This window comes from Myotis daubentonii, chromosome 2, assembly GCF_963259705.1.
Source record: "Myotis daubentonii chromosome 2, mMyoDau2.1, whole genome shotgun sequence".
Lineage (NCBI taxonomy): Eukaryota > Metazoa > Chordata > Mammalia > Chiroptera > Vespertilionidae > Myotis > Myotis daubentonii.
In genome coordinates, this window is record NC_081841.1 from 219828110 (window position 1) to 219853338 (window position 25229).

The 25229-nt window shown below is 45.3% G+C and overlaps 1 protein-coding gene across 1 annotated transcript in view; it reads left to right on the plus strand.

The window, feature by feature from the left end:
* The first annotated feature begins 15002 nt into the window (after positions 1-15002).
* Positions 15003-25229, plus strand: part of GPM6A (glycoprotein M6A) — a 182892-nt gene continuing 172665 nt past the window's right edge. The window contains exon 1 of the mRNA XM_059685808.1: positions 15003-15136. Coding sequence (XP_059541791.1) covers positions 15133-15136 — 4 coding nt within the window. The 5' untranslated portion in view covers positions 15003-15132. The remainder of the gene's footprint in view (positions 15137-25229) is intronic.

The window sequence follows — 25229 nt, forward strand, 5'->3', positions numbered from 1 at the left end:
CTTATACACTTTTGGACTTTCAACTGCAAACACACCTAAGAAGATCATCACAACTGACAGTGCTTGAGAAAAATGATAAGAAGTTGTGCTTTAACCTTTTTTCCCCCCCAAAAGTTTACTTGGATATAATTTCAGACCTTGCAAGAATATTAAAAAGTGGCAAGAATATTAAGAAGAATTTCCATATTCCTTTTATTCAGATTCCCTGAATGTTAACATCGGCACCTGTGTTTGGCTTTATTGCTTTCTCTCTCATCTATATCACACAAACGCACACAGTGTAATTTTCTCTGTATATATATTTTTCTTTATTTTGTGAAAACAAGTGGCAGACACCTCTGTACTCTGAAATGTTTCAGTGTGTGTTTCCAAAATACAAAGACATTCTCTCCCTAACCGAAGTAGAGCTATCAAACAAAACAATTAACATTGATGGGAGCTACAGACGCTGTTTAAAGTTTTCCAGTGGTCCCAATGGTGTCCTTTCCAGGGAGGGAAACCCCGGTCACAGCCTGCTCCTGCTGGTTAGCCTTTTGGTCTGCCTCAGGCTGGAACACCTCGGTTTTCCTGTCCCCCTCACCTTGGCCGTTGTGAAGCGTATGGCCGGCTGCGTTGGAGAATGCCCTGACACTTGCTTTTCTGGGAAAGGAGATTCATGGTGTGCATTTTGCCAGGAAGATCGCAGACATAGGCGTGTGCCCTGAGCCACTGGTGTCGGTTGGTCCTGTTCCTGGTAATAGTTCTTTGACCCCTTCATTAGCATGGTGTCTGCCTGTTCCCCCGTGTGAAGTTATATTCTTCCGTTGCAATGAATAAGCACGTATGGGAGATCATTTGCGAGGGGGGGATGTAAATTTCCTTTTGCTCGTCAGACTTACTTTTAGCCACTAGTGTTAGCATCTGCTGATAGTTCTTTCGGCACTAATGATTACTGTGATGGTTGCCAAATGGTGATAATCTATGTTATTAATAGGACTGCTCCAATCAGAAATGAAATATAGTCTATAATTGCATTTATCTTTTTTATAGTTTAATTATTTCCTTAATGGATTTTTATGTTCTTATTTTTTTTTCCCATGACTAGATTTATCTAAGAGATCCATGAAAATTCCCTAGGTCATTTGGTAAAAAGCTACTGATTTTATAGTTCATTTCCTTCTTATAATAAGTAATTGCATTAGGCATATTATTTTAATAATTTAAAAAGTAATGACACTGACTATTTAAAGAGCGCAACTTTTTTTTTTTATATTTAAAGGGGTGTCCTTATGACTGTGGGTTACCTTAACCCCGGTCAGCAGTGAACACGGGGGTCAGTTTTTTGACAGCAGCCTGATGTGGGCAGCACGGAGCAAGGGGCTGTGGGAAAATGTTCATCACAAATGAAGATCCGCCTTTTTCTTAACCATATGGCACCATGTGGTTAATGTCACATTATACAGCCAGGAGTTTTATACAACTTCTATATTATGACTATTTTTAAAAAAATCTTTATTATTGAAAGTATTACAGAGATCCTCCCTTTCCCCCATTAACCTCTCCCAGCCGCTCCCGTCCTCCCCCGGCCCCAGACCCTCACCACCCTCTTGTCTGTGTCCGTGGGGTATGCATGTATGCACATATGTTTATTGGTTGATCTCTTCTTCCCAACCACCCTCCCCTGCCTTCCCTCTGAGGTTCAACAGTCTGTTCATGCTTTATGATTCTTAAGGAAAATGCCATTTCAGTAACAACACTGGGCAGAAAGTTTTTAAAATTATATATTGTTGAATACCCTTCGCAATGGCATTTAAAAAATTTACCCTCCTGAATACACATACTCTGCTTGTGTTACAAGGATTTTTCTCTCTCTACACATATGATGGAGATGGGCAGGGTGGGCCTCATGCTTACCACTCCACAAATGTTACCCTCAATCAGGCACACCTTATCTCTGGGTAGTAAAATGCCATAGCTGCTCAATTTTAGTGACCCAAGTAAGAGTAATGGAGAAGGGCTTCATCTTTTAAGAATGAAATAAATTGGTGATAGCACAAAGAAAATATAAAAATTATTTTGTGATAAAGTGGGAAATAAAATGGGGGAGCTCTGGGGTGGCATTCACTACTGGTTTGCTGATATTCAGGCATAACTTCCGTTTTGTTACTAGCGCCATCATCACATTTGTCCACATGAAAGCCTGCTTGACTTCCAACCTGTACTCTTGGACGTATAACTTGTTTCCACAAACGTGTCCTTTATATTTGCTCATTGGGACAATGGTTTAAATTGTTGGTACTTTCATATATTTATTCCACGGATTTTGATCATTCAGATTGAACTCATTTTTGTTGTTGTTTCTTCTTGCTTTGCCTGGGTGAGTGATGAGGAAGTACATTTATTGAAAGGATGTTAGCATTTATTTTTCTCCAAAATGAGACTGGATGACATTGCAAGGAAGTAATAAAAGCTGTAGCCAGAAAGACAAAAGTAACATAGTTCTGTGAGGGTAGAAATCATGTACAGTGTTCTGTCTTCCTTTATAACTTCATAGTAACCTTATAGTTACCCCTGCCCATCACCCTCACCCCTCACCCACATCTGCTCCACCCCCACCCCTTTCTCAGCTCCTAACCATGCTCAACCTGCTTTCTTACAGCTTACCTGGACCTAGTTTTATGTCCAGGGATGGGTGCCTGCTGTATGTAATTTTCATAGATTAGGTGTATTGTGGAAGGTTTTAATCCTGGAAAGTATATAACCAGATTTGCAGTTTTAGGATCATAAATTTGGTGGCAGAATGGAGGATAAAAAGGTGGAGGAGCGGGGACACCATCATTAACCTGTTGTATGTTGTAAATTGGATGGTTCCCAACAACCCACTTCTTTTTTTCATTGAATTTATTGTGTGTGTGACTTTGGTTAATAAAATTATATGGGTGTCAGGTGTACAATTGTAGAACACATAATCTGTATACTGTATTGTGTCCATCACCCCAAGTCAAGTCTCCATCCATCACCATGTATCACCCTTATACCTTCCTCCACCTCCCCCACCCCCTTCCCTCTGGCGATCACCATACTGTTGTCTGTGTCCCTAAGTCAGTCTTTCTTACTTTTTTTCCTTCTGCTTTGAAACACAGTTGTCACCTTCAGGCTGTCACTTCCTACTCTGGTCCAGATGTGCCCCTTCAGAATAGAACACTCTAGACCTACCTCTTTGGTGGTCTCAGAGCAGCTTATTTCCTCCAGGGCGCAGCTTTCACCTCTTGTCCTCAGTGCTCTGCAGGGAAGGCCACTGGCTGGCCTCACAGAGACCTGGGAAGCGCTTCAGGGTCCGAGCCTTCCTCTGTTCTCTGATGGCTCCTCTGCATCTGCCTCCACACACACAGCGCGGCTGTATAACTGTGAATTACTAGTCAGCCATACACGCTAAATTCAGGCTGGCTGGGAGGACTGCGTGTGGTATGTTTATGCAGAGAACCCAGCACATAGGAAGCGTTGAAACAAAATACATGATAAGTATTTACAGCGCATCTGCTGGTTCCTTCCTCATAAGACTGGAGCGTTCCCACGTGAATGTAACTTCTTCCCCCCAATTTCCTAGACTAAATCTATGAAATGGAATCAAAATCACTTTAAACCACGCGTAGGTCTGTCAGCACAAAAGACAGCATCATGACTCAAATGTCGCAGAACAAACCCTAGACCCGGCATCCCCAAGAGAAGCAAATGGATAGAGACACTGGCAAGTGCTCATCGTCATTAGAGAGACCTATGAGGTGTGACCGAAGTGATGGGGCTTAGACCGGGCTTTGAAGGCTGGCTCCACAGCCACACACACAGCCATCCTCCTCATTGTCTCGTTCTCAGCAGGGACATTAGAGTCAGAGCAGATAAGGGGTGTCTGGTTCTTCTACATTAAATGTAGATTGCATTTGAATTGCATTTTAACGATTGTGTTTCTGATATCCTGAAATAATTTATTTATACTATAAGAACGCTTTGAATTTATGAAAGTCATCAAATATTTTTTTCTGGGATTATCAAATCATCTTTATTCTTACAATATCTAAAGTAAAGTGAACAGCATTTAAAACTGATTTAATGGTGGAGAAAATGACATCTCATTTACTTCGGGTAATTGGACCACATTTCACAGTAGATAGAAAGTGAAGTTTCTTAACTTTCCCCATGCCCTTAGGGGCACACAGAATGGCATATTGTTGAGTGAGCTTATTTTATATGCAAAATCTACAGTGCATCTCACACAAATCATCCTAAAGTAATCTCACAAATATAGGTAGGTTTCTTTCTAAGTTTATGTTTAATTTTGGTGGGGACTTCAATGCTACTTGATATTTCTTTTATATACCATGGTCAGCTCCCTGTCCTAACATCATAGCACCTTTGCAAACTTCATCTCTCATCTCCCCCTTTAAGTGGAATGTAGTCTGAATTTACTCATTCCCAGCTCATTTCCTTCCTAGTGCCAAAGAGTATTAAGATGATCAAGCCACTAGATGGTCCACCTCTGTCCCCAAACTCCATAGTTAAATGAAATCTTGAATGAACTCTTTTTCCCAACCTCCTTCCCTGCCTCGGAGGACCGGGATTTTTCCTCTTCCCCCTCGCTGGTTCCTCCTCCAGTGTTCCAGATCGTATCTCTTCCTTCTCCAGTATTCTGGGAAGTACTAAGATCATTATCTCCCTATTCACTAATCTATGAAACATGGTTTTGCTTCTTTTATAGTTCACAAAGTAAACTTCCCTTGACCTTAACACCTTCTAGCTACCTCCCTATCTACTTTCCCTGATGAGCTATGAGTAGATTGCCTACATTGTTTTCCTATCACCGCCCACTTCCTCATTGCTCCTTCCTTTGAATTTCCCTGCTCCTCACCGTTGACAATACTCTTCACTGATTGTTGGAGGAGGTCATGCCGAGGACGTGACTGCCAGTTGACCTGTGAGCTGGACCTGGACAATCAGAGGCTCCTCATCCCCTCCCCTGTCCTGGGAATGTACCTCTAACCCACTGTGTTAGGAACCACTTCAAGGACACAGCCTCGAGAGAGCAATGTGTTGTCATATGTGGTGGGTAGCTGTGGAAGTCTACTTGTGTTGTAGCGCCCAAGACAAACATCATAGTAAATATCCTTGCTTATTATAACCACCACTTCCCTGTCATGATTGGTCTATTTCTTAGGTCTTCCCCTGCCCTTGGTAGGTCCAGTGGCTAGTTTCAGGCTCATGTGGAGAGCGTTCAACTCCCTAGGTTTCAAAGCAACACTCATAGTTCACCAGTGATCTCATTGAAAGGGCGAGGACTACGCCCTCCACCTTGCCCCAGGGTAAGGGCTATGCCCTCCATCTTACCTTGGCCATGTGCTCAGCAAGCTTCTTCCCGGAAGATAGTCAAGGGAAGTGCACGCCATCACTATGACCACATCCTGTGTAATGAGACACCGACTCGTGCCTGGCCAATCGGCAGGGCCCACAGTCCTTTCTCCTCCCCTTACCCCAACCCCCTATAAAACCTCTCTCCACACAGAGTTCTCTCTCTCTCGGCCACTGGAGCTTACCGTTGCATCGGTGAGTGTGGCAGGGGAGCCAAACCCGGGTTTGAAATGAATGACTCTTTGCTTTTGCATCGGACTGACGGGCTCCCTGGGGGTCTTGGGAACTTTGAAATCTGGGCACAACACTCATAATTGCCAAATCCAAAGGAATCTTTTCAGTCCTCATCATATTGGCTCTGTCTGTGGTATCTAATCCAGCTGAACTAATCCATGCCTCCTTCTTGAAATGTCCTTCCAGAACTTTCTCTGGGATCTTTCTTAGCCTAAGAACATTCTCTTGTGCTCCTATTTGTAGACCCCCTTTACCTATAATTATTAAATGCTTTTGTCACCCATTTTCCAACTGTTGGTTTTCTTTTCATTCTGCATTCTCCCTCAATGAGTCAAACCATTGGTGATGTTGGAATGACATCTGGCTAAGACAGAGAATGCTCAACCAATGACCTACGGTCACTCTACCTAGATCAAACCTTTTTAGTTTGCAATAGAATCTGTAATGAAACTTTCCCACTGACCTCAGAATTTAGTGAAAGCCTCAATTTTGAGTTCCATGGCTGGTAAGAACCTCCATAGTCTAAAAAAGGAATTGTTAGTAATTTCCCCATGGGACTTGTGCAGAGTGGGTCACGAGGTTGTTATGGGTTCAATCAGCGAGATAGACCATCGACTCAGAATTTAAATTTAGGAGCCTTTATTAAGCTGGCCAGCTGACTACAGCCACGTCCCTCCCACTCTGGGAGCCTCACAGCTTGTAGTGCCAACGGATGGTACAGCAAAGCCTTTTATCTGCAACACTACAAAGCATTTCCTGGCACTGGCAGGGTTCACACAAAGTTTACGAATGGGGAGGTAAACGGAGTCACACCTGGCTGGGTTGAATCATAATACATTGTTTTTCTAAGACAATCTAGCAATTTTTCTCTGCCAGGATCCCGGACCCTAAGGTAACCTTTCCAGGCCTCAGTCCCTCCCTGTAGCACAGGGTGGGGCAGGCAATGAGGGATGGGTGGGGGGATGGTTTGAAGACAGAATCTTAAGACTTGATCGGCAATGAAGTGACAGGATGAGAAAGCAGAAATACAAGAGCACTAGCATTATGAATATATATTAATTGAGACTATGAATTAATTGCCATGTTTATTAAATCCCATATAAAATGATATGATTTATTAAATTTCACGTGAGATAATGGCTTCTCTATACCGCAGATCCAAGCTATTGATGGTCATTTATATGGTCACTGTGAGAGATGTGGGAAGCCACCTATTGTCTTCACTAGCAGAGAGGTGTGGACAAGGAATCTGGAAGGCTGGTGACCCTTGAAGCCCTGGCAAGGTCAGGGCTGTGCACCCACTGTTAGTCCAGACAATGGTAGCTGAAGCAACTTCCCCATTTCTTATTTTGTAAATCCTTGCTGATGGGCTAGTCTGCCTGTTCCTGGAAATTGCCTGCCTAAGAGCTATGGGTGGATCCCAAACCAATAAAAGGTTGGTGAGACCTGAGCACCAGTGGAAGTCCTTCCCCTTGCCTTGAACTTGCCCGCCTGGCCCCCCAGTATTTCCAAATTATCTCTTGTCTCTTCTCTTTCTTGTGTGTGTGGCTGCTCTTCCAGATCCTGAACGCTGAACCACGAGGGATGGGGGGGGGGGGGGAGACAAACAAACAAACCAACATACAACTTACACAGAGATAGATTACTTAAACATCAGAACTGTGATATATTCCCTTATAACCAGTATAACTGAAAGATCAGACGGAGGCCTAAAACCAGGACTACAGGCTTTATCAGAGGAGAAGCACCTGCCGGGCTGTCTCACAAGGGGAAGACAGCAGCACGTGCAGGGGTGGGCACGCCTTTTGAGGGGCGGAATGGGAAGGGGTGGGGGGCTTCGCGTACTCGGCGCACACTGATTGGCGGCTTACTGCATTGTCCATATAGGACAAGGGCTTAGGGTATTTGGCAGGTGTGGATTGGTGGTCCAATGTATAGTCCATATAAGGTACCTGGTTAGTCACTCAGGTATTTCTGGGCTGCAGGTTACATCATACCCCGCCCACCAGTTGGGGGAAGGGAGGATCTATCATTCCAGGCTTTTGGTAATAGTAAAAAAAAAAAAAATTGAGAGTCCAGGCAAGGTCAGGGGGCGAAGGTCTGTCTTCCATAGCTACTTCCTGCTGAGAGGGGACGTCGTCAGGGGCATCTGCCCGGGGTCTCAAAGATTCCGGTGACATAGGTGTCTCTAGGTTCTGAATTCAAGGCCAGATAGATTTCTCCCACCTTCTGGTTGGCGAATGCCTGCATTCTGTTCTGCAAAAAACTAGTGAAACAGCGCATGAGACAGGGGCCAAAGAGCAAGATTAAAAGAATAAATACCAGTGGGCCTAATAGTGGGAGGAGCCATGGTATAAGTGAGCCAAAGATTTCATATCCCCCTTCTAGCTGGTTACGTCGTCTTTGGTCAATCCTGTCCCGGAGGGATTTAATGTGATCTTTGACAATTCCTGATTCATTTACAAAGTAGCAGCATTCTTCCCCAAGAAAGACACAGGTACCTCCTTTTTCTGCTGTCAAGAGATCTAAAGCGCACCGGTTCTGTAGGGCTACTGCTGCTAAAGAGTCTACCTGCCTTTGAAGGGATTGAAGGGAATTGCTAATGATGGAGATATCTTCTGAAAATTCAACAGACAATTTGTGGTAGAAATGAACAGAGGAGGAAATGCCTCCTACGCTTGTCCCTACTGCAGTGAGAACTCCTGTACCCACTAAGAGTGGGACAAGGGCCGCCCTTTGTGGCGAGACCTGAGAAGACCAAGAGAGGATTCGAGTTCTCCCTCTGTTCTGATAGAAAGATTGGGAGTTAGGAAGACATAAAGGCAGAGCGAGTGTGACAGGTCCTGGGGGACATAGGTGTAGGCTGTAGTCCCACAGAGGCAAAAAATACCCGGTGGAGGGCAGGCTAAGGGAGGGGGTAAATTTATAGACTGTGCACAGTAGTAAGGTGTAGGAGTAGTTGAGGTAGTGGTTTGAGAGGTATTTGTTAAACAGGTAGTGTTTTCCATATTAAAGAGAGAGATGTTGCATAGGGTGCGTTGAAGTCTGGTATAGGTAAGAGTTAAGTTAGTGGTCCAATAGGTTGGGATTGGAGTGGCTATGATGAGGGTTCGAGCCAGTGACAGACAAATCCAGCAGGATGTAGAGAAGGAGGGATTGATGTTAGAGAGTAGATAGAAAGTTGTGTTGAGGAGGGTGGGCAAAGGAGTAGGTCCAGGGTTTGCAGGGTGAGAGAGAATGTCCTTTAGTGAGGGAGGGATAGGTCGGGATTAATAAAGACAATTATAGTAGAATTGATGATTGATGACTCCCTCAACATCCCAAGTTCGTTTCACCTGAAAAGACCAAAACATTTCATTGGTGCACTCATTGCTAGCTGCCTGTAGGAGGATTATGGTGAGGAGACGATACATATAAAAAGGAATTCGAAAACCTGAGCTTCTTCCAGAGTAAAAATTGGAGGGTTCCTTGCCAGGTAAGAGCCTGTGAGGAATGATGGGTCATCAGGTCCTGGATGGTGTCACCGAGTCTTCTTCGGGGATGGTGGGAGGCATTTGGTGAGCCTGAGAGAGGAAGGTATTGCAGTGAAAGTGGGAGGGAATGTTAGAATGGGCTGTATCCAAGGGAAAAGAAAATAGGAAGGAAAGGAGCAGTGGAAGCCGGGGACCTGGATGGTTGGATAAGAAGTAAGACACTGTGCTGGCTTAACTTCTTATTTTTACTGAACCTCAATCCTTGCTGTTTTTCTGAATATTCTGGTTTAGCTTAAGAAGTATTCAGCTACCTTGTCCTGCCAGGCTTGGAGACTGAAACCGCACTTTCTTGCTCAGAGTAAAATGGCCCTTTTACAATTCTTGTAAATAGTTAATTTAGAACTTCTTTCTTTCTTTTTTCTTTCTTTCTTTCTTTTTCTTCTTTCTTTCTTTCTTTCTTTCTTTCTTTCTTTCTTTCTTTCTTTCTTTCTTTCTTTCTTTCTTTCTTTCTTTCTTTCAACATTTCTCTTTTCCTTCTCATCACATACACAACCTTCGTAAATTTCACACTTTCAAATTAGCCTTCAAACCTTCTTTCTATGTCCTTCAAAAATGCATAACCATGCCTCAGACCTTCCATTAAGTATTTCTCTTACTTTCAAGAAAGTATACATACTAAGAGTTGGCAAATTAAAACACATCTAGCAATCAATGTTTCAGTATTGTATGCTATTTTAAAATATTTAGATGTTTATCATTTAACCCAGCAATGCTCCATTTTGGAAAATTATGTATAGGTATATGAGGTTGGAGAAAGTGTAGGAGGAGGAGGGAGCAGGCTGCCTGCTCCCAGGCCTCTAGCCACTTGGATTTTAAAACTGCCACATTTTTCCTAGAGATAATGATCTCAGCTTCTGATAGTAGCTGGACTGTTGAGTAAACCTGCCCCTTCAACAGTCAAGGAAGTTGTTCTTTGGGAAGGGTGGAGTGAGCGAAGGGAGCGAGGTCAGAGGAGTTTTCAGAGCATTAAAGGGGTGAGAATGTTGGCCTTGGGATCCAAAGGCTCAGTGAGGGGGGTCCCTTCGCCATGTCATGTCATGGAGGAGCTTTGCAAGAAGACTACAGTTGTGAACCCAGAGGCAAGAGTACCCAGTGAGCCTGAGAAAGAAGAAAATTTCTTGTTCAGAGGAGGGGACAGTCTTAGCGGAGATAAGGAGACAAGGCGTCTCCAGTCCCAGGAATGGCGCGGCCTTGTGGGGTGAGAGAGTGAAACTGAGGTAGGTGACTGTGGTTCGGGACAACTGGGCTTTATGAGGGGATGCATGGTAGCCCTGGCTGGGCACCGAGGTAGAATGAGAAAAGAGGGAATGGGGGAATTTAGTAAGATGCAGTGTGAGGTGAGGTGGCTGATGGCTGTGAGACTAATCCGTCAACCCCCATAATAGAGACTGAGGAGTGGACAAGGGTCCTAGCGAATTCGGAGAGGGCAGAATAAGTGGCCCAGTGTCAATTAAAAAGGAGATCGGCTTACCTGTCGCCACAGTCCTTACCCGAGGCTCTGTCCTGGTGATGTAAGTCTGTGGAGCTCTGTCAGGGCCTGGGCAGCTTCTTCAGTGGCCAGTCCCAGGAGGTCTGGGAGCTCCAAACCGGATCCAGAGGGTGGCCATGCTGGACTGGCTGAGGCCTGGACCGGAGGGCCAGACTACAGTCTGATTTCCAGTGGCCTTTCCTTCCACACTGTGGTCAGGGCCCAGGCGGGGGTCTCGGGTTTGAGCAGGACGTGGCTCACTGTCTTTCCTTGCTGCTTTTGAGGCATGGGCCCAGAGGAGGCTTAGCCCCTGACTTACCTGCAGTTGGAGAACCGGCACTTCGTTTGGGGTTTGAAAGCGGTGGCTAGGAGCTGGAAGGCTCTTAACGGGCCTCAGCCTTGGCCTGATCTCGTCTTTGATTTTGGATTTGGGTTTCCTCGTCTCTATTATTAAAGACCTTAAAGATCAGATTAACGAGGTCTTCTTGAGGGGTTTGTGGAAGTTTGCTGCGCATGTCGGGGGGAGTAAAGGTGGTCAGGTCAGTGGAAAAAGAAACCTGAGGTGCCTCTCAATCTGTGAGGCTGGATACAGAGAGTGGGGCATGGACTCAAACTATGTCCTCAGTTCCTGCTGCCTCCCTCAGGAGTAGAATGGATGCAGGAATAAAAGAGGCTGTTGAGGAAGGCAGTCTGTGGGTGGCCTGAGAATGAGTGTTAGTGGGAAAAGCTGTTTTAGAGCTCACGTTCCCAGGATTTGGGCTCTCAGAGACTGGGGAGAAGGTGGCTGCTGGTTAAAGGGTCTGAAGAGAAAGAGCCGAGGTGTTTTTCGATTTGAGAAAGATCAGAGAGTGAGAGGGGAATGGCTACCCGGGTAATACCCTCCCCTGCTGCAACCTCTCACAAAGGGAACTGGCAGCCACCTGTGAATTCGGTTGTTTGCAGTCACCGGGGTGGAGAGAGCCAAGGGGAAGGCGGACAGTTAGAGATCTCAGAGAGCGTGGGATGCAGGTTTCTACGGCAGGGCTGCAAGGGTCAGAAGACAGAGAAAGGAGCTGAGAATCAGTTTGAGAGGCAAAGAGGACTTTGCTAGGAGGATCTGATGAGTGGAACATGAGAAGTAAAGAGAGGAGCGAGAACAGAGGGAAAAAGAAGCCTGTTCGTAGGGATTTCAAAAGCTTTCCCTGTCCGGTGGCAAGAATTATCTAGATCTCGGAGGATATTGGAATCGAAAGTGCTGTTTTCGGGCCACTGAGAGAGTTTATATTGTGGCCAGGTAGAGCTTCTTTGGTTTGATGTAGCTGGAAAGACCAAGGGTCGAGAGATTGGCGAGGAGACACCCTAAGGGTGTGTTTCGAGGGGGTTTGGACCGAGAGGTCCCTATGACCGGAGGGAAGGGCGATTGGAAGTTGGGGAAGGAACAAGGAGCGTCCTCCTTTTCCCTCAGCCAACCTGTAGCGAGAGAGAGAGACGAGAAAAGTCACCCCGAGACCTTTCCCGCGGAGTAGAAGAGAATTCCCGGCCAGGCGCCTGGGCTTTCGTAGAACGCACGAAACGTGTAGCCGAGTAGACGGGAAACTCTGTAGGCCCTAATGCCCCTCCAGGTCACAGGGAGCTAGCACAAAAAAAAAAAGTAAGGGGAGTTGGGAAAGTCCCTGAAGCCTATCGGTGGAAGGGAAGCGATGAGATCCCCACGTGTCCTGGTGCGGCAGGGTTCGAGAGGTGTCCGGAGCGGGCCAATCAACTCAGAACCGTACCTCCGAGCAGAGCCAGAGCAGGAATCAGAAGCTCGGGCCTAGGTTCGAGGATCGTCCACACTCCCGTTCACCTCTCCCGGGTCTTCGGCACCAAAATGAAAGATCAGACGGAGGCCTAAAACCAGGACTACAGGCTTTATCAGAGGAGAAGCACCTGCCGGGCTGCCTCACAAGGGGAAGACAGCAGCACGTGCAGGGGTGGGCACGCCTTTTGAGGGGCGGAATGGGAAGGGGTGGGGGGCTTAGCGTACTCGGCGCACACTGATTGGCGGCTTACTGCATTGTCCATATAGGACAAGGGCTTAGGGTATTTGGCAGGTGTGGATTGGTGGTCCAATGTATAGTCCATATAAGGTACCTGGTTAGTCACTCAGGTATTTCTGGGCTGCAGGTTACATCATACCCCGCCCACCAGTTGGGGGAAGGGAGGATCTATCAATAACCAGCCACAAGAGGGATGGCATCATGGTATTGATTATTAGATGGTAGTATATCATCAGTTATATCTTTAGTGTATTCCAAAATTCTTACAAGTTACTGGGGGTGTCTTAAATATTTATGAATTATAGTCAATGCTGGTAATACCACCCCTTCCCCGAGTACGTGAGAACACACAGATCATGCTCTGGAACACTCTGCCTGGGCGGGAGTCTCACCTTCCTCTTTATCACGTATTAGATTCGGGTGAGTGCACTATTTCTTAGTGGCTCAGTTTCCACAGTTATAAAGTGGGAATAACAGTTTCTCCCTTATAAGTTTATTGTGAGAATTATAATATAAAGTCCTTAAAACAATAGCTGACAGTAAGTTGCACTGACTTTGTTATTGTCATTATCTCATATTGCAGAATCATGTAATTTTTAGAATTACACCTCTTGAAATAGATCCTTAGGAAATAGATGGTGAGTTGTCTGTGGTGACCCGAAAGCTGTGCTCATGCATTCATCTCCAAACATTCGTCATCTGTCTCTAGGAACCCGCGTGTCAGTGTGATGCTTTGCTGCAGCCTCAGTTTATGCTCAACAATTTCCAGAATGGGGATGCATGTCTGAATGGGGCACTCCTCCTGTTCCCCTCCCAAAAGAATAACTTCCTATTCCCACTGAAGTGAGATGCATTCACAACATCCCTTCCAGGAGCACACCTCTTCCATTAGGGAGAAGAGCCTCGTAAATGCTTTTGTGTCCCTTTAATTATATGCACCGCATTTAGTCATCACTTTCTGCCCAACATTGTCTTTCTATTTTTTAATCCTCACCCAAGGTTATTTTTCCATTGAATTTTAGAGAGAGTGGAAGAGGGAGGGAAAGACAGAGAAACATCAATGTGAGAGAAACACATTGATTGGTTGCCTCCTGCACTAGCCCTGACCAGGGCCCAGGCTGGGGAGGAGCCTGCAACTGAGGTAAGTGCCCTTGATCAGGATCGAACCTGGGACCCTTCTGTCTACAGGCTGATGCTCTCTATGTACTGAGTCAAACCAGCCAGGGCTGCCCAACATATTCTTAATTATCTTTCACATCATGTCTTCTCCATTACATGGCCATGTGCCTCTAGGTTAGCAATCACTTCCACTTAGTTCCGCCACTCGCTCCTGGCACAGATTGGCGTACTGTTTAGGGTGCGCTGCGCATGAAAAAGAAGCGGAAGATACTTTGGGGAACAACTTACTGAAATAACCTCTCCAGTGTGAATCTGGAAAGAACTAGGCCAGTAACCTGAAGAATTATATAATTATTTTTAGCTCGGAGGGACCTTCGAGATTACTTTTTCTAGATCCTTCACTTTACAGATTAGGAAACTGAGTCCCAGGGGGTCACAAGCCATTACTCCCACTGAAGAGCCCAGTGTTCCATGGGGCCACCCATGACTCTTGCCTTGAGTCACCTGTTCTCCAAGTGGCTGCTGCATATTATGGCGTGTGTGTGTGTGTGTGTGTGTGAACGTGTGTGTGTGTGAGAACGTGTGTGTGAGTGTATGTGAACGTGTGTGTGTGAACGTGTGTGTGTGAGTGTGTGTGAACGTGTGTGTGTGTGTGTGTGTGTGTGTGTGTGTCTTTTAGGACTTCACAGCCTGGCCAGGCTACAGAGAAATAGATTTCACATAGAAGAACGGAGAGAGGCATCGTGTAAAATAATGGGAGAATTTTCTCTTCCTCTTGTCTTTATTAATATTCTTATCATTGTTATTACGGGGAAAATGGTGCACTTAAGATTTCAGGGAATGTGAAATCTACATAGCAGACCAGTCTGTCCTGGAATAACCTTCCCCTGGTCTCCACTAAGGATTGTTTTCTGGCCACCAGGTCCTTCTTAGCTGAGACTGTGTGAGTGTGTGTGTGTGAATGTGTGTGTGTGTGTGTGTGAATGTGTGTGTGTGTGTGTGTGTGTGAGTGTGTGTGAACGTGTGTGTGTGTGAATGTGTGTGTGAGTGTGTGTGAACGTGTGTGTGTGTGTGTGTGTGTGTGTGTGTGTGAAGTGTTTTTAAGGTCTTTAGTCTTTAAGGGGGAGGCCTTTGCACGAGGCTCCCCTGGGAGTGAAAGGGGTGCAGAGGGGGCCTGGATGAGGAGGGCAGGGAAGGAGAAGGGGGACCCGCAGCGGAGGAGGCAGGTGGGGGGGGGGGGGGACGCGTGCAGGAACCCAGACCGTGCTGCTGGGTGGGGCCAGGCTGTCACTCCCACTGGCTGTGCCAGAGCCTGAGAGCCACTTGGAGAACTTGCCGGCGGCTGGGGGCTTGCGCTCCGGGCAGGACGGTGGGATTCGCCATGGGTGAGTGCTGGGCGCGGGCAGCCCGGCGGCTCCGAGGGGCGGGAGGGAAGGAGAGCGCATGCAGTTAGGAGGCGGCTGGCACCCCTCCCGCCGGTTCTGTGGCTGAACTTGTCCTGGGAGCGGGCGGAGAGGACCCGGGGCGTCCGGTGCTCAGGCCCGTGGCGGGTAGAGAGCGGATCGCGGCATCGGCCCCTGCGTGTGCGCAGGCGGGAGCCAGCTGAGCCGGGACGGGAGTGGGAACTCCCCACCGCGCCATGGTCGGGGTTCTGTTCCGAGGGCGCCTGAGGCGGGGAGAGGGGACGCTGCCAGCCCCAGGGCTGCGTGTGCACAGAGGCTCGGAGCTGCATCCAAAGGCGATCGCTCTCTCCCGGACCCGACCTGCTCCGGTCCCGCAGGTCGCAGGGCGCGCTGCTGAGTTTCTGGAGAGCCCGCTGCTCCCGGGACTTCGTGCGGCGCTGGGAGCAACCGGGCATGTGGGGAGAGGGGGCAGGAGGGGGGCTGGTGTGAAAGTCCCAGAGGCCGGGAGGGGGTCGGGGAGGGAGGGGAGGCGGCGGGAGAGGAGAGCGTCCTCCGGGACCTGCCTGGTGGGTTGGGACATCCAGTCGCTTTCCGCGTGAGCCGAGCCTCCCCCAGGCCGGCGCCTGCCTTGTACTTTGCGCGGTTCACCGGTTTCTTCCCCCGCCCGCCCAGCCCGGCCCGCCCCTCCCTGTCCTTTGTGGAGAGGGTTCCTCCCTGAGGAAGGAGGCCCCCCGACACCGATGAGCCGGGGAGGGACCCCTGAGTCTCCGCAGGCGGGAGTCAGAGGGTGCGCGGACCGCCAGCCCTGGTGGGTCTAGACGTGGGCCAGCTTGGAAGGGAGAGACCGCTGCGGGCTGTGGCCTCTGCGCTCACTGTGGCCACCAGTCACAGTCTCCTCTTGTCTGACCTGGGAGACTCTTAGAAAGACCCATGTTTAGGGCCTTTGAAGAACACAGTGTTGGGAATCGTCTCCAGAACCGCCTGTCTTTAAAAGTTTCTGAAACTGGAGTGTTTTCAAGTTAAAGATATATGATAGCACACTTCCCCAAGTGTGGGAATGTACTTCAGGCTACCTTCCTTCCTTCCTCCCCTCCTCTTTCCTTCCTTCCTTCCTCCCTCCCTCCCTCCCTTCCTTCCCTCCCCTTTCCTCCCTCCCTCCCTCCCCTCCTCTTTCCTCTCTTCCCTTCCTTCCTTCCTTCCTTCCTTCCTTCCTTCCTTCCTTCCTTCCTTCCTTCCTTCCTCCCTTTCCTTGTATATGGGCTTATAAGCTCTGGGTAGTATACCACTCTAGGAAAAAGCTCTCCAAATGGAAAGCCAAAGTGATAGATAGAGCGTAATCTGTTTATTTACTCTATTAAGTGCATTAAGATGATTTTGGGATCCAACATAAAATGTTTGGAAAGAATGGCATTTTTCTTACCTTGTAGCCTCAAGCTTGTGTGGATTCTCTGCCCAAAGTGAAGGCACTCAGTTTTGGAGTTAATTATTTCTCTAGCTTGCATTCCCAAATTATAGTAAAACAGTGGGTCTGGATTTTACTTCAATGGCCTTGGATAAGTTTCCCATGAGCCCACGTTCCTGGAAGGTGTTATTGTGGGAGGAGGTGGAGTGAACGCCTGAGCTTTTGTGATAATCCAGGGCTTGGTTTTGAACTGTTAAGTTTTCTCTCCTATCTGTAATCTGACCGATGCCTACATATCACCAGTTCCTTCTCCTGCCAGGAGGGGAGGTCATGCTGTCCATTATAGTTAAGGTCACTAAAAACTCCTGCTGGTGTCAGCTGGCTGGGAGGTGAGAGTGGGTCAGGGAAGCAAGTGAGAACCTGGAGATGAGGGAGGTGGGGAAAGAACAGGAATGCACGGGAGAGGGAGAGCCTGAAATTGGGGCTCAGACAGTGGCCCAGGCGCACAGCCCACCAGCTGGAAGAGCCGGCAGGCAGATGGGCCGATGGCAGAAGGAAGGGAGGAAGGAAAGAAGGAAGGAAATGTGTCCAGAAACTAGAGAAAGCAGTGGGTCACCTAACATCATCTTTGTCCTCCTTGTTAAATTTACTTGTAAGAAACACAGAACTTTATTACTTAGAACTTCTTGCATTTGGTGGTAGTAGAGGATGAGGGCTCAGCATCAGAGGACAAATCGCTAAGATAAGGGGGGGGAAACAGGGTAGGTAAATGGCCAACTGTGCCAGCAGGCCGACTCCATCTTTTCTGGTGTCCCGGCAACTGAAATTCATCGTTTGAAGACTGGACGGTGGTGCTCTGGGGTGAATCCAGCATCAGTTCCTGTTTGACTAAGAAAAAGAAATCCCCACTCTAGCCTTGCGGAAGAGTGAGAGGAGTTGATTCATCAGGTATTCTGAATAATTGATACTATCATATCCATAATGCACAAGGCTAATTCTCAAAAGGAAAGTTATTTGCAAAGTAGGCAAGTTGAGGTGTTGGCATCTCATGCTTCTCCGTTTTCCTTTTGTTTCTTTCCTCCACTTATCTAAGACTGCAACAGGGTTCCCTCCGCCCCAAACTGTGCTCTCCAGAGAGGGTATCTGCAATATTCTACACTCAATATGCAGGATTGGTTCTTTGCTAGGAGTGCTTACATTTAGCTGCAAGATTCAATTTCACCTGCCAGCTCTCTGATTGTGGAATCTCAGGCCCTAGTGCGATAAGTCTTGGGATCATTATTAAAAATGTTAATTAAGAGGAGATGGCTAGATATCTAAATAATGATTCCCAGCCAGCGTGGCTCAGGGGCTGAGCATTGACCTATGAACCAGGAGGTCACAGTTCAATTCCAAGTCTGGTTATATGCCTGGGTTGTGGGCCCCATCTCCAATGGGGGACGTGTAGGAGGCAGCCAGTCAATGATTCCCTCTCATCATTGATGTTTCTATCTCTCTCTCCCTCTCCTTTCCTCTCTGAAATCAATAAAAATATATTTTTTAAAAATAATGTTGACCATTATTTAGCTCCACAGATATTATTAGGAAAAGTTTCATGAAGGGAACAGTATTGAACCCGGTTTGGAGGGATGTGAAGGACTTGGGAAGAGAAGAGGTGGTCCAGATAGAATCGTGGGGCCCTCCTCAAAGCAGGAAGGAAGTGAATTTGAGGAGCAGTTGGCCATGGAACTGGGTTGACTGGGTGGGACTTGATTCTGAAGAGCTTTTAAAAACAAGCAGCTAGAATTTACAAGGTAGGGAATAGGGAGTCATGGGAGGTTTAGGAGTAGGGAATAATTGTAATGGAATGAGTGTTTAAGGAAGATAAGCTGAGCAGTGTCTTGAAGACAAAGGATAAACTGGAGAGGGGAGAGCCAGTTGTAGTAGTCATCTGGATAATATGATCTATGGCAAGCCCAGTCATAGTGGAATGGTGGTAATCATGGAAATAGAGAGAACAAGATGGAGGAAAGATAGTTCTTATAAAAGAACTATAAAATTAGGCAATCAACAGAGGAGCATGAACAAGAGAGAGTCTCTGGAAATTTGAAACTTTGAAATTTGAGAAATAGTTGGTCCCTTTGTAGAATATTTAAAGGAAAAAACAGATGGTTTATTTTCTGGATGCTTTGGGCTGAAAATCCATTTTATTTTTAAAATGTTAATTAAGAGGAGATGGCTAGATATCTAAACACAAATGTTTAGTGGGTTAGAAATACATAATGAGAATTTAATCAGAGCATAAGAACAAGAAGGAAAATAAGATGTGAGAGTTACCAACCTTAAGTGGGAGGTGGGAGGTTAATCCATATAATGAATTGCCTGTTTGAAAGTATGAGTGGGGGGTGCTGGTTGAGGGGTAGGGAGAGAAAAGATAAACACTGTAGGAAGAGGAGAATCAACCACATAATATGACTAAATGTGACATCTTTAACATTCTAGGAGTCTCATAAACTTGACAAGAGAAGAAAATCAGGCAGAAATATTTTGCTGTCATTCAACTTCAGTAAAAATTAATTTGGTTAAGGATCTGTAAAATTGTTTGCTAATTTAGGGGAAATAATAATGAGACATGGTATTATCTTGAACTCACACATTTTCCAGGAAAATTTGACCCCCAAGTGACAGATATGAACAAAGTACAAAGAGCCAAGATTTGAAGCAGGAGTAGATGATCATCCCTTATGTCTTTGGGCGGATCCTGTTAATCTTAGGGATCCTGTTTCCTTTTCTGTTTGATGAGGGGGTTGGGCAAGATTCTGTAAATTTATGTAGCTCAGATCTTGATTCAGTAACAATTAGAGGAAAAAGCATGTAAAGCAGATAAGGTTGAGCTTTTTCCATGAAGCAAATCAAGAACATTTTAATGATGTTAGACTACTAGGTAAAATTTTTAAGGGTCATTTCTAGGGTCATTCACTAGAAAATTATAAAAGCCTGATCATCTGAACTTGAACAGAGAAAGATAAAACTAATGTTCTGGTTACCTTTACTGTGTAACAACTATCCCCAAAACTAGTGAATTAGAACATCTGTTTCTATTGTCTCTCATGGTTCTGTGGGCTGACTGTTGAGCAGTTCTCACTTGAGGTGTGTTGTGCCTTTGCCGTCCAATGTCTACTGGTTACTCTGCCACTGAAGACTTGTTCGGGCTGGTTGTTGAAGATAACTCCCGCATCTCGCCTGCAGTTGATGCTGGCTATTGGCTGGAAGTCCAGTTGGAGCCATCTCTAAGGGGCCTGGGCCTTTCACAGGGTGGTGGCTGAGAACATTCCTAGAACAAGTGTTGCAAGAGACCCAAGCAGAAGCTGCAAGGATTCTCCTGCTCTAGACATCTTAAGTCCCAGGATATCACTTCTACTTCGATGATTAATGGTCATAAAAATCATTCCAAGCAGTCAGATTCAAAGACAAGGGCCTGAGACCCCTCTCTTGAAGTGGGGAGTTGCATACTTGTTCAAAGAGAAAGATTTGAGGTAGCCAACAAATGGATCTTATTCCTACAACCAGCATGTCAACCTCAAAGGCTAACATGGGTCAAATAAACAAGGTTTAAGTTTATGTGAGGTGCAAAAAAACAAAAGCTTCAATTTTCATAGAAACATAGGTTTATTTCGATAGAGACATGCTGAATACAAAGGGCTGAAATAAATGAGTAATCATTAACATAAAATAATAAAACATTTTAAGAAAAATCAATATGTTTTCTTGAACATTAACTTACCAGACACGGAATAACTGCACAAATTAATAAGCATAACACAAATAAACCTATTTTTCTTGTTCTCCAAAAGTGCAACATTTCCTGTTGCTCACACCAAACAAGTCAGTCCAAGACTAATGACATGGCCATCGGCTGCTAAAATATTCGCTGCTGGTATTAGTGGAGAGAAATGGTGTGCCTGCGCTTAAGGCACGTAAGGGAAATGAACGCAACATGATTAAAGTAATCAGTCATTAGCGAACGTTGTAGTTTGTTATTAATAATTATGTATAATAGGATATTGTAACAATTAAGTTACAAATTTTTATTAAAACGTTTCTTACATACCATTATATTGGCTGGGCCGCAAAAATATTCGTTGTGTCCGCATGTGGCCCGTGGGCCATGAGTTTGACATGCTTGTCCTACAAGAAATGTCTGGTATGCCTACTTCCCAAATAGACATCATCAGGTTTACAACTGAAAACTTGATATACATTTTCTGAAACATATGATAAAAGACTGAACCTTTCATTAGAAATCTGGAGAAACCTAGATAGTCACACTAAAATGTCACACAAAACATGGGAGTGTGCACATTGATGCCTGGGTGGAAATGTGTTAGTAGAATGCTGGGGAAACACTACTCAAGACTATGTCAAATACCATCAGCTAATCTTTCTTACTTTAATTTAAATTGATGTTTCTAAGGCTATTTCAAATTACTGATTATTTTACTTACTAGTATAATTGAGTTTGTATCATAAATTATAATACAGGTCAATTGGTATAAATCCTTTATTCACTATCCCTTTGTCACAAATACTTTGTAGTGAACTGTTTAGAAGCTGGATTTATTTTTCAATTGTGTGCTACCTGCACAAAATACATAATTTGAATTGGTATTGTATCAACTGAAAGTAAGTCTAGACTTAACTGTACTTGTTTTGCAAGGTATGTTTCTAAATTAAATATGTAAGATTTCAACCTAACAAACCTTTAAATGTAAATCTCATTTTATTATTTTTAACTGGAAAGGGTCAGAGCGGTCACGTACGATTACAAAAATATAGGTCTTCCTCCTAGACAACTGAAAAACAAAGAAAAATTGGGATAAATGAGATGGGTTTAAACTCAAGGGCAGAATTAGTTTCAACCTAGAAACTTAGAGGCCTTAAAAAGAATTAGATTCTGACAATTTTGACTTCATTGGTTTGAGGTCATTCTATTTTCAACTGTTTGACAAGAGATGAAGAAATTAGGGTAATGTGAAGCTGTATGCTCCATGCGCACTACTCTCGATTCAGCAAACAAAGCCATGTCTCCACAAGAAATAAGGGCTGACACATAACCAACATCACTGAATAATGCCTAGGGAGTCTGAAGGTCACTTGACATGCAGTTAAAACAGCTTCTTCATTTTTTAAAGATAACTCGTCAAGCCCAGCCGGCATGGCTCAGTGGTTGACCATCGACCTATGAACCAGGAGGTCAGGGTTCAATTCCCTGTCAGGGCACATGCCCAGGTTGCGGGCTTGATCCCCAGTGTGGGGCATGCAGGAGGCAGCCAATCAGTGATTCTCTCTCATCACTGATCTCTCTCTCTCTCTCTCTCTCTCTCTCTCTCTCTCTCTCCCCCTCTCCCTTCCTCTCTGAAATCAATAATAATATATTTTTAAAAGCAAAGATAACTTGTCAAAATAGTCACTACCTACTCCACAATGTATAAGACAAAGAGTATATAATAGCAAAATAAACATCTCTTGTTATTTCTATAAAACTTCTTGTTCTAGAAACCCTCATTTTAACGTCTAATTGCAATAACTTAGAAGATATGTTAACTACAACGTCCTGGACCTCAGGCTCAGAGGTTGGGGCTGGTGAGGGGGAGCTGGTCATGTGAACATGCAGTCAGGCCACGGACATCAGGCAGGACGCCTGGGGCTGCTCTCAGAAGCAGCTGTCCCAGAATGCCTCTCTGCACCAGCCAGCTGAGGACCCCTGATGGCTGTTAGCCCTTTCCTGTATCCCTACTTTGTTGCCTTCCATTTCGAATCCAGCTCCCAGCTGTACGGAATGTTGCCCAGAGCTGCGTTCGTGTGTTCAAAAGTGAATTCTTCCCTCCCAGACCTAACTGGCTCTCTCTCCCCCACTTCACTGCCCTCCCCTCCTCTGTTTTCCTTGATGACTCCGGTATCCCTGGCCTGCTGACCTCATGCCATAACATCACTTCTCCTCTGCGTCTGCATCGTTTGATCCTACTGGGTGCAGCTGCTTTTGCTGGGCCCCTCCCCCCTCCCACCTGGGCCTCAGTGGTGGCTCCGCCCACACCGTCCCCTGGGTGATCAGAACCCACCTGTGGTCATGCCATTCGCCTCACCAACTTCATTTCCTGCGGTCCTCTCATGCTTGTTAGACCCAAACCCAAACCAAACCAAACCAAACACTGGACACACCCACAAGCAATTTCATTGGCTCACTTCTTACCTCCAACCATTTGCTCATGCTTGTTATTACCCCGTGGCCCGCCTTCTCTTACCGGAGATCCGTGGAAATGCAGACCTCCATTTGAGCCTTCATGAGCTCAGTTTATTTCCTGCGGGAAAAATCCCCGTGATTTGACCAGCTCAGTGTTCTCCAAAGCGTGGGGTAAGCACCAGGGAACCGCCAGGTACTTTCCCTTCGTATATTTCACAGGTACTTTTGTGGTACTTACTCTGTGCCATGCACCGTTTTAAGTGCTTTATGAGCACTTAATAAGTCTACTAAGTGCAGGCAATGGACGTTGAATACTAAGGGAGTCTTCTGCATTCCCGTTTCAGGTTTTCTTATTAAACAGTACAAAAAGGACAAACATTCACGACAAGGATGTACTGGAGAGAGGAGACAGTGGGTCAGGTTATCCATTATTTTCCCTGTTTTCACATTCTTCTCCTTCTGAGGAGAGATTTACAAAGAGGAATGCAGGTTGGCTTGCCAGTCCCTGTGAGTATGAGAAAGTGCATCCACAGTGCCAAGTCCCCAGAGAGAGAAAAGCCAGAGCAGCTATTCATGTAAGTGCACCATTTGTAAGTAATTGGTTTCTTGGTAGAGATGAAGTGGAGACCACTAGAAAAATGAGTGTGATTAATTACTTTCATTCATCTCACAGCAATTATCTTAATGGACTTCCTTTTACATAACAGGATAAATGCATCCTGGTTTAAATAAACAGAAATGCAAACGGATACTCATCTCACAAGAGGTAAAACGATTTTTAAAAAGACGGATGAAAACACATGTATTTCGTTGCATCAGATTACAAGCATCATTGTATCTGTGGTGCCCCACACTCTCATGGTAAATGAGCTCTCTGTGATGTATGGTTGCTATTTTTAAAATAGGCAGATATTTTTAAAAATTGAATTGGTTTTAATATGATCATTGGTCAACATGATCATATAGGTTTCAGGTGTGGGTTTCTAGGTTATAAGATTACCCACCATCCAAAGTCAAAACTTCTGTCACCACACATTAGGACCCCCTTCTCTCCCCACCCCCTTCCCTCTGGCAACCACCTCACTGCTGTTTGTGTTCATGAGTTTCAGGGTTATATCCCACATATGAGTGAAATCATATGGTCTGAGCTTTCTCTGACTGGCTTATTTCACTTAGCATAATGCTCTCAGGATCCATCCATGTTGTTGCAAATGGCGCTATTCCATCCTTCCTTATGGCTGAGTAGCATTCCGTTATGATATGGACCACATCTTCTGTATCCAGTCCTTTACCAAAGGACACTTTGGTTGTGTCCATGTCTCAGCCACCATGAATAATGCTGCAGGGAATATAGGGGTGCATATATCTTTGTGAATACGTGATTTCGAGTTATTTGGGTACATAGCCAGGAGAGGGATTGCTGGGTGGTATGGTAGCTCTAATTTTAGAGGAATCATAGACTGCTTTCCATAGTGGTTGTACCAGTCTACATTCCCACCAGCAGTGAATGAGGGTTCCCTTTTCTCCACAGCCTCTCTAACACTTGTTACTTGTCTTGTTGATAATGGCCACTCTAACAGGTGTGAGGTGGTGGTAGCTCTTTATAGTTTTGATTTGCATTTCCCTAATTGACAGTGATTTTCATATATCTATTGGCTGTTGGTATATCTTCTTGGGAGAGGTGTATTTTTTTAAAATATATTTTTATTGATTTTTTACAGAGAGGAAGGGAGAGGGATAGAGAGTTAGAAACATCATCGATCAGCTGCCTCCTGCACACCTCCTACTGGGGATGTGCCCACAACCAGGGTACATGCCCTTGACCAGAATCAAACCCGGGACCCTTCAGTCCACAGGCTGATGCTCTATCCACTGAGCCAAACCGGTCAGGACGGGAGAGGTATATTTTTAGGTCCTCTGCCCACTTTTTGATTGGATTGTTTGTTTGGTATTGAGTTTTATGAATTCTTTATGTATATTAGAAATTAAATCTTTGTTAAAACTACTGTTTGAAAATATCTCTCATCTGGTTGGCTACCTCTTTGTTTTGTTGTTTAGGGGTGTAGATCTTAAGCATACTCATCATAAAAAAATAAAAAGGTAACTATGTGAGATAATGGATGTGTTAATTAACTTAATTGTATCATTTTATAGTATATATATATATATATATATATATATATATATATATATATATATATATATATATGAAAGGCTAATATGCAAAGTGTCCCCTCGGGAGTTCAACCGGGATAATGCAAGTTCAATCGCTTGCTATGACATGCACTGACCACCAGGGGGTGGTGCAGAATGAAGGAAGGCCCCGATCAGCCCTGATCGCCAGCCAGGCCTAGGGACCCTACCTGTACATGAATTTTGAATTTTGTGCACCTGGCCTCTAGTATACATATATAATCATGTCACTTTAAATTTGATTTGTCAGTTACACCTCA